The sequence below is a fragment of the Vicia villosa genome, unplaced genomic scaffold (assembly GCF_029867415.1).
Source record: "Vicia villosa cultivar HV-30 ecotype Madison, WI unplaced genomic scaffold, Vvil1.0 ctg.001947F_1_1, whole genome shotgun sequence".
In the NCBI taxonomy this organism is placed as follows: domain Eukaryota; kingdom Viridiplantae; phylum Streptophyta; class Magnoliopsida; order Fabales; family Fabaceae; genus Vicia; species Vicia villosa.
Genome location: NW_026705785.1, coordinates 259347 through 269077, shown reverse-complemented (window position 1 = coordinate 269077; position 9731 = coordinate 259347). Strand labels below are relative to the sequence as shown.

At 33.4% G+C, this 9731-nt stretch overlaps 2 protein-coding genes across 2 annotated transcripts; both read right to left on the bottom strand.

The window, feature by feature from the left end:
* Nucleotides 1–1155: 1155 nt before the first annotated feature.
* LOC131637215 (E3 ubiquitin-protein ligase Os03g0188200-like) lies at nt 1156–1695 on the bottom strand. Its single transcript, XM_058907804.1, has one exon. It carries the CDS (start codon nt 1693–1695, stop codon nt 1156–1158), a length of 540 nt encoding a protein of 179 aa, XP_058763787.1.
* A 6050-nt stretch (nt 1696–7745) lies between these two features.
* On the bottom strand, nt 7746–8548 carry LOC131637208 (uncharacterized). The gene has a single exon (XM_058907797.1). The coding sequence runs from the start codon at nt 8472–8474 to the stop codon at nt 7857–7859; it is 618 nt and encodes a 205-aa protein (XP_058763780.1). The 5' UTR covers nt 8475–8548; the 3' UTR covers nt 7746–7856.
* Nucleotides 8549–9731: the final 1183 nt, after the last annotated feature.

The following is a 9731-nucleotide window of genomic DNA, read 5'->3' as shown; positions in this document are numbered from 1 at the left end:
TATAAGGATTAAAGGATAGACACGATGGAGTGAAAATAGAAATGTGGATGCCATTATGTATGTTTATATTTTATTTTTCTTTTACAAATGGATATTTACTATTTTCAAGTTATTTTCTTTTACAAATGGATATTTATTATTTTCAAGTTATACGTTGGTTGTGATAAAAAATAATATGCCATCGAATTAAGATAGTTCATTTGATAGTTATGCGTGGACATTCGACTGTAAACGTGTAAATTTAAATTCGCGACGTCTCATTTATTTATTTTTAAGAGATAGACAAAAAAAAATATGTTATACATATAATAACATGACTCCACTCGAATAAATTTTACTTTTTAAGAAATTAAATTTTTTATTATAAGAAATATTTTTATCTGAATTATTAGAATATTGCAAATAAGATATATTTCATGCAAATTAATGAGTTTATTCAATGTGTGTAATTTGTGAATGAGTTTGTTTTTCTTATCGCCTATGATGTGCATACCATTCATAATTAAGGTCGTTTATGGTCATTATAATGACTACATCTCTTTGATTAAGCGTGATTATCATTGTCATTAACTTATTATTGAATTCTTTGATTACAATCGTCATCTAAATCATTTTTCAATTAGCGAAGTTGGGATGATTTCCTAATTCAATGTCGAGCTAGCCTCGTGGCCGGGAGAGCTCTCCTCTCTTTTCACAATGGTGAATTTTGTAGATTCTACTTGAGATCGTATGAGCTCGTGCATCTCTTTATGAATACTTATCTGAATGATAGTGAGTTCTATGTTTAGAGGATTGATTTATAGATATATCGATACAGAGTCTCCTAATCACGAGATATGAAGGGACGAAATACTTTTAAAAAAAAAATCTAAATAGTAAATTATCTCTATAAAGTACGAGCTAAGTGATTTAAGTTAGAGTTCCCGGAAAATTGATTTGTAGATATGAAGGGACGAAATACTTTAAAAATCATTGCTTTCATTTGGCTCAAACCAAGAGCTTATTTCACAACAACAACAAAATTCATAGAATATTTTTTTTCTATTAATACAAATACACACTCAAATGAATATCAGCTCACAGTAAATAAAAATGAAGGGTTCTTTGAATAATCATGATGTTGCAGCCAGCCTTAGTCCTTAGTCCTTACCTTAATTATACCCTTTCAATTCCACCACAACCATTGATTTGTGTATTAACAGAAATGGCAAACTGAAAGGAATGTTGAAGATTGAGCTCAGTACGACAAACAGGACAAGTAACATGAGTAGAAAGCCAAGCATCAATACACGGAGGATGAAAGAAATGGTTGCATTGAGGTAAAACACGAACGCTGTCATTGTCATTGAATTCAGCGAGACACACAGCACATGGTAGAGGATCTTCATCACCTTCCTTAACATGTTTGTTTACGGAAGAGTACAATACAATTGGGAAAGTTTCGAGTAGTTGAGGATTTATACCAGTGTCATTTTCAGACTTTGGTATCTCTGCTACGTCGTTTTGTGAGTATCTGAAACGTTTTAGGAACAACACAAAGATGAAAAGTAAGAGAATTGTTGCAATGAGGCCTTCAAGAACTACACCAAGTGAAGACAAGTCCCACAATGTTTCCGATGAGTCGTCTGACTGTGCTTCTGCGGTACAATACTGATGAGCACAAACAAGGACGAAGAAAATGATAATGGGTAACATTTTTTTTTTCAAAAAGAAAAAATGAATGAAAAAATTGTATCAATGTGGTGTAAGAATATGGATGTGTATGCGGGTATGTAAATGTTTGTTTATTTAATTTTATTATTTTTGGTAAATGAATATTTTCTATTTTTGTGTGTTAGACATAGGCTAATATAATCTAGAATGATTTTATTTTGAGAAAAGATAATTTTTTATTGAAAATATTGACTAATTTAAATTGGAATAATCCATAATAAAAATACAAATTTGATTATGTTGAAATCAAAAAGAAGAATTTGTAAAAGAATTCAAAGCATCTAAATTAATAACATAAAAATAAAGCGAGTGAAATAACTCAACTAATATATATTTAAGGTTTAAAATTAATTAAAACATTTTATTTATATTTTTTATAATATATTAATATTTATATATTAACAGTATATATTCAAAATTAGAAAATTTTAATATTATAGCTTAAATAAACTTATATCGTAATCAAAAAGATTACTTATCATAATAATACTATTATTATAGGTGTAAACGTGTGGCAGATTTTATCTTATTGGATTAGTTTTGATTTTTTTAGTGTCTTTCGTCTCTTCTTGTCATCACTTGGCAAGTTTAATGCTCTTAATGAGACCAAAGATTAATAAGAAATTTGAGTATCTTTGTTGGCTAGCGATTGTTTGGTCCATTTGCCTTGTTAGGAACGAAACTCTTTTTAAAGGAGGCCACAAGGGTGAGATTGTTGCATTGGCGAAAATGCTATCTTGAAAATCGTTTGGTTGTAGAAGTAGAAGGGACTTGAGTTGTAGGTGGAAAGATTGGCTTTTGGATCCTATTCCTTGTATTTTAGTTTGCGTTGTGTACTCTTTTTAGGGTGGCTCTCTTGTTTGTATATGGGTTGAGTACTCCTAGTGCTCTCTTATATTCAATCATTTGCTTATATAAAAAGAAATAAATGGACAAATAATACATTTTAACAAAATTAACAATAATTAGAAAAATATTATGCATCAAATTATGAAGAAAAAAAATTATCAACACAATGACTAAGATGTCGAGGCCAATAATAATTTGAGAAAATAATACAACTCAATATAATGGTGTGAATTTTGTATCGATGCAATCATCTAACATGACACATTTCAGCAAATTGAGACACAACGCCGATAACAAAAAATGAAGGGACTGGTTTTTAAATTTTTTTCGCCGCTAATTAACAAAAAATGACTAACATGATATATTTTGAAGAATTAAGAGATCAATATGGATCTTTTTAAGGTTAAGGGATTAAAATGAACTCCAAGATTAACTTATGAGACCAAAAAAATATTACGTTAAGAAAATATAATACAATACATAACAAAATTAAAAAAAAAAAACAAAAGTGTGGTGATTATAATTTATATTAAGTATAAAAATATGAAAATAATTTGATGGTAGAGAACAATCATGATAAATTGATGAAAGCAATAGTGAAAATCTAATAAAAGAGAAACAGTAACACAAAAGAAAATGAATAGTTTTGAAATATTAAAATAAAATTGGAAATAGTGTTGGGTGAGAATATGGCAATAGAAAACAGTCTAGAGGAGTAAATAGACTTTTGAAAACAAAATTAACTGATTCTTCAAATGAGAATAACTGGAGGTCTTTAAGAGTTTGTGCGTGGAAGTTTATAGAGCGAAAATGTAAAATTATACTCAATTCCCAATTATTCAGTAACAACTTAAATCACTTTACAAATATCGTAATGTCTAGATGAAGAAACACAACGTATGCAATTGAAGTAATTGGATAAGTCACGGGATGTGGTTAAGCAATTAATCAACTAGACAAATTCTAAAAATACGATGTTTTTCTCAAATTTCAATCACCACTAAAGCTCTTAATAGGTTCCCAATTCCAATAAAACCTAAGCTTATCAAATAAATCGCTATTACCAAATTTAAACCTAAACGTGCATGTTCTACGAAATTCAAATTCAAGAGTAAGGGATATAGAGATGACATCGGGGTTATAGTGGTTTGACTTTGTGGTCTTCGCGTGAGTCTACGTCCACTTTAATAGTCGTTCCTTTGTTTTGACAAATATCTTGAGAGTATATACAATCACCAATCCATAATAATGCTAAATAAAAATAACAAATAAACTCTTCAATTTGGATCTTGACTTGTATATGACCAAATGACAAACTCTTTTGCGCAATCTTTACTCGATCAACGCTTCCAATCTTCCAATATCACCAATTATACTCCAAGCCTTTGTGTGTAGCAATCAACCCCTTAATCCTATCGATTCCTTGAGCGGTAAATTGTCTGTAGATGTAAAAAGAACTTCACCTTATATGTAGCCTTCCGCTCAGTCACAACTAAGGCAATTCTTGAGAGAAGACATTCTTCTTTTCACTTGAATTTGTCTTTATCAATGACAATAACCTCAATCTTGCAAGAACTTGACAACCCTTTATCCAATATTTAAGAACGGTTAACTTCAAGACAGAGTCTCCCTCAATCATTTAACAGTCACTAATGATTAAGAAATGAAATTGAAAAGAGGTTGAAGAGGAAATAATTTCAATGCAAGAGTTTCAAAAGAGGTGGTTGATTTTTCACAAAAATTCGCAAATGATTATGAAAATCTTACATGAACAAATGATGAAAAATGCTTACATATGTGATTGATATTAAGCATGTAAAAGACTAAAAAAGATTGGTTAGATTCAAATCTAAGTCAATACATGTAATGAGTCAAGTGAGCAAGTGAATGGAACAAAAGAGATTCAGATTTTTGACCCATTTTGTAGTTGATTCGAATCATAGGCCCCATGATTCGAATCATGTTCAATAATTGATTCTAATCAATTGTTCCAGGGAACTTTGAAAAATGCTCAAAAGTTACGTGATTCAAATCATGTGTGAAGTGTAATTCGAATCAATTCGGACAGAAGTGACATGAAATTGTATGATTCGAATCAAATGGTTTTTGGAAAGTTTTGGTCATTTCTGTTTGATTTTGTTCTAATCAAATTAAGTGTGTGAATGATTGATTCCAATCAAATGCATCAAAACTCAACTTTTCATGATTTTAAAGTTTGTATTTGCACCTGAATTGAATTGAACACACATAGTTATTCCACAAACTCATGCACTTGAATAAAGACATCTTGAGCAAGTTCAAACGTAACCAAATATTTTATGCACGCTAAAAGTTTTACGAAACGATTTCAAACTTAATTCAAGGTGTGCGATTTACGAAACGATTTTCTTATCATTTTCTCAATAAACGATAATAAAAGAAAATGATAAGACAAGCAACAAAATAATCGTACCAGGGGTGCTCTCCCTTCATATGATAAGGACATGCAACTAACTCCCATTAGGGATATGCAGCTACAAATATTTTAGTAAATATAATTATTTTTTAAATATCAAAATTTATATTTTCTCCTCTCCCCTCCAAATTCCCCCATTTTATTCACCGTCTCTTGGTCTAACCATATCGATGGAATACCCCATGTCACCTCTCGAATTTCAAGTTAGAGGTCCTCCTCGTCCTCGATAGGGATTCTACCAACACATAAAAAATACATATAACATTCCAAAGCAGAGTTAAAGATAAATTTGGTACCCCTATTAAAATACGTATTTGGTAGGGAGGTTCATTAGAGTGCAAAGCAGAAAGATCGAAAATCCCGTAAGCCATTTCCTCCAAAAAAAAAACTCGAATGACGAAAGCAAGAATATAAGAGAAAGGTATGGTTGTTACCCAGAAGAAACAAGTTGATGGCCTACGCATCATAGATCCTACCAAAAGAAATGTGTGAATAGGTCAGATATGAAAAGTAATGTAGAAAGAGTGGCCAGAAGAGATGAAGTAACAAATAAGAGAATAAAAGAGTTCGTATATTCACAAATGATGAAGAAAGAGAAAATAGTAGCGACGCAACTCCTTATATATGTCTCAACAAGGGTGAACTTTACGATCCATTACATTAAGCAACGCAAACCATGCCACTAATGATTAATATCTCATCGTGAACAATTCATAGTACTTGAGTGTCATATGATAGAGGGGACAATTGTATCATCAAACATAGAGACACATATCGAGACTCCCCTAAAATATATCTTTGATTCAAAGAATGACATTTATTGCATCTGTTACAAATGCTAGTGATGTCCTATCAAGGTTCTTCACTTACTTCAGTTAATAACTATCCTCAAGGTGTGAACGACAAAGCCCTCATTTTACATAATAGGAAGAAGGGCTTGCGAAACAACTGTTATAGGTCGTCTACAATGCCCATGGCAAAAGGCTCTAGAGAGAATTCCATGTAGAGAGGCCCACGGAAAAGGTAGACCTTCACTTTGAGTATAATTAAACAATTTCACCTTCCAACGCATCAATCACCGTCCAATTCATTCATATAGTTGTCCGTATAGCACACCACACCACTCGTAGACGGTTTTAGTCTCCCTTGGTATATAAGTGTAAAGAACGTCATTTCAGGTATTAAAATTCATTATCACTCTCACATTACTTTCAATTCTCTCATTCACTTTAGTGTTTGAATGTTAACCTTGCAACTCAATCTCTTCTCTGCCACATCGGAAGCTTTCTCCACTGAACCAATATCTTATCTCCCCATTTCAGTACACATTTCTGGTTCTCAAACGAAATAATTTTTAATGCTGAGAACTTGGTGAAAAGGAAAAATCTTGATAAAGTGAAAGTTAAACCAACAAAGGAAAATAATCATAAAGTTGGATCTCTTTTCAAATTCCAACACAAAGGTATGTTTCTGAAGAAATTCTTTTGAAAACTCAGCTGGATAATGAATAAGTTATCAATGAGTATTTAAAAACAGACATTGCTGAGAAGATATTTAATTTTGCTTTTGAAATTCCCAGATTACTGCTACCACATACACCATCAAAACTTTAAGAAATAAGAATAAAAAGAAAATAAGCTCATGTTGTTGAAGAGCTGAAAGAAAAAAAGGATAGAGTTGTTGCAACTTCCTACCTTGAGGAAGATGTTGAATATCTCAAGCCTTTTAGAAAATGATTGAAGGGAACCGGTAAATCTTTTATTAATAATGTAGTTCATAAAAGTATAATAAGTCCCTCTATTCCCCTCTCTCAACTATGACTATCTCATGTATCTATGTAGAATCTAACCAAAAAATTTCACTACCATCAACTAGTCCATGCTTTGTTGAAAAAAATGCATCTCTTCTTCCTCCATTTCAATCAACCAATGAACTAGAAATGACCTCATTTGCATCTGAAAAAAACCTTCCTGGTGATCATGTTGATCAAAGAACTTCTGTTGAACCTATTGTTGAACCGATCTTTATGGAACAATTCTCCGGTCATGTAGCCTCAGATCACGACTCTCTCTTTGTGTAAGTGGAACCTACTTTACCAAAAAAAAAGTTTCTTAGCCCATCCATCATAAAACTCCACCTCCTCAACTAAAAGTTTTACAAATTAAATTAGCCACATCATTTACTCCTAAGTTTATTGGTGACCAGATTCCGCTTCAAGTAGAATTTCCATCAAACTTCAATTTCAATCCCCCCACTGATACACCAAATCAATCTAAACAACCATCCAACACCAAACCTCACCCATCAATATATTTAACTCTCCTCCTGGACCTGACCAGTCAAGTATTCCGCATGACTCAACTTCTTATAGGATATCTTCGGAAGTTCTTTGTTCAAAGATAAACCTAGATCGCAATCTCCAACTCACTTATCACAGGAAGCACATGCATGTTTCCACTCCTGTTAAACTTCAAACAGCTAAACTTTTTCTTCCCTCATTCCACTACTTTTCCTAACTTTTAGGAATTTTTAACTAAAGGTATTACTAAAGTTAAAAGTTTGAGACATAAAATCAAATAGTTTTAAGTCCAAGAGAAGTATATGCACAATAAAGATGGATACGCAACTAATTGGATATAAAGAAGAATCAAGGAAAAAGGTTTGCTAAAAAAATACTGCAAAACTTAGAATGCGGAAAAAGACTTTCTAATGTGATAGTCATAATATATAAAATTTTCCATTTTATTCTCTCATTCTACAATCATGTTCATTTACACACATTAGTAACTGATGATCACATTACCGTAATATACATCAAGATCAAACAGCGAATACAATTTCATTCGAGATTAGTATGTCGAGATCGAATAGCTTCAGGACTCTCCCCTAAAACCTCCCCCAACTTATACACAACCATCTCAAACAGTACATACAGTGCACCTTCATACACACTTCCCATCGGAAGCAACGGTCTAGATTTCGCATCCCCTTCATCCTTATCATTCGCCATGGTCTGCGCAGGCACGTAAGCCACCACACTAGCATGCTTCACACACGAACCCGTCTCAGGCTGGGCCGTCAGAAGCAGCACTCTTCCGCCGTTAGACCGTGCCACCGAGCATAAGGCGTCGACGGTTGAGAAGCCTCCCGGACCGGCGGAGGCGATGAGGAGATCTCCGGGAGTTATCGGTGGAGTTGTCATATCGAAGACTAGGTGGGCAGAGAGGCCTAGATGGGCGAGACGCATGCAGAGGGCTTTGAGCATTATGCCCTCACGGCCGACTCCGTAGAGGAAAACGCGGCTTTTTTGTTTGGCGATGGTGGAGAGCTCGGTGACTAAGAGGTCGAGTGGGGGTGGGTATGGATGAGTGGGGTTTGAAAATATGGAGGCTATTTGGTTGCAGATTTGGGTGGCCATTGAAGCCATGTCTTGAGAAGTACAATTTGAAGAAGCCATCACTCTCTTGGATTCCTAGGTTTTCCTCTTTTCATCCTTTTCTGTCCATATATGAGGGCCACAAAAATTTGTTTGGATGGTTATGTTTATCTATTATTATCTCTTTCTGTTAATATACGAGAACCACAAAATTTTGTTTGTTTTTCTATTTTTATCCCTTTCTATGAGGGTCACAAAAATTTGTTTTATTTTCGTGTCACTTTTAAAAAAATACAGATATACAAGGTTTTAAATAGGATAAAGTTACCTAAGAAATCAAACTTCAAAACTATATTATTTGATATTGTTAGGTGAAGTGATCGAATACAGTTTTGGTGTACTTGAGCAAATTTTTAGAAGGGTAGATAATGAGAGAATCTTCAAAGTTAGTATTTTAAAGCTCAATTTAGTGATAGAGTGAAAAGTAGTTTGAGAGCGGGAGTGAATTGAATATCTGAAATGACATGATCTAGTCTTTATATAGTATAGGTGATTAAAATCAATAATGAGAGATGTGACGGAGAACGTGATTGGGCGTCCTCGATAGGGATGAGAGTTCATCTGTTACGTGTGTCTTCTTCTTCTTTAATACATGTTGTTAGGTCTTTGTGAACATTGCGGATGGCCCATAACAATTGCCCCCTAAGCTCTTGTTCCTACGTCGTAGAACGAGGACTTTGTTGGATTCTTCTTTAGCTCGATCTCTAGTAGAAGGAAATAAAGTAGCCACAATGGGACGTTGATGTTTTTTTGAAAGAGTTGCATTAAATGACTCCCTCGTGATTAGTAACGCTTCGCATGTACATCTCAACATGTTTCCCTGCGTATGACATTAATGATTTCTTCTAGTACTAGGGAATTTGAGTATCCTTGAACATTGTGTGATGAGATCTTGATTGTTGGTGGTGTGGTTCACACTTCCTAGAACTGAGGATAGCATTGTTCATCTTCCTTGAGAGATATATAAGAAGTTATGGGGTTACCATGTCCCCTTTTCGCCGTTTGTGAATCTTTTAGAGTTCTTTTCTCACATCTCAAACCTCCATTATCTTTACCATTATTCTCCCATCAGTCATTTTTGCTGACACACTTGCGCCACATCCTTTAGTAGAGCATACATCGTTTAGGTCATTAAGTTCATAGTTTTCAAGGTAACGCTCAACCTGAACTTTCTCTTCTTTTCATAATTTATTAATTTATTAGGATTTTTAGGAAGGAGAGCCATGAGTTTTTAGTCTTTTTTGTTTTGTACTTTGGTGAAAGAAATTTTGTTTTTTA

Bases quoted from the DNA above. Each gene is read 5' to 3' on its own strand.
- LOC131637215 (XM_058907804.1), bottom strand. From the start codon at position 1,695: ATGTTACCCATTATCATTTTCTTCGTCCTTGTTTGTGCTCATCAGTAT.
- LOC131637208 (XM_058907797.1), bottom strand. From the start codon at position 8,474: ATGGCTTCTTCAAATTGTACTTCTCAAGACATGGCTTCAATGGCCACC.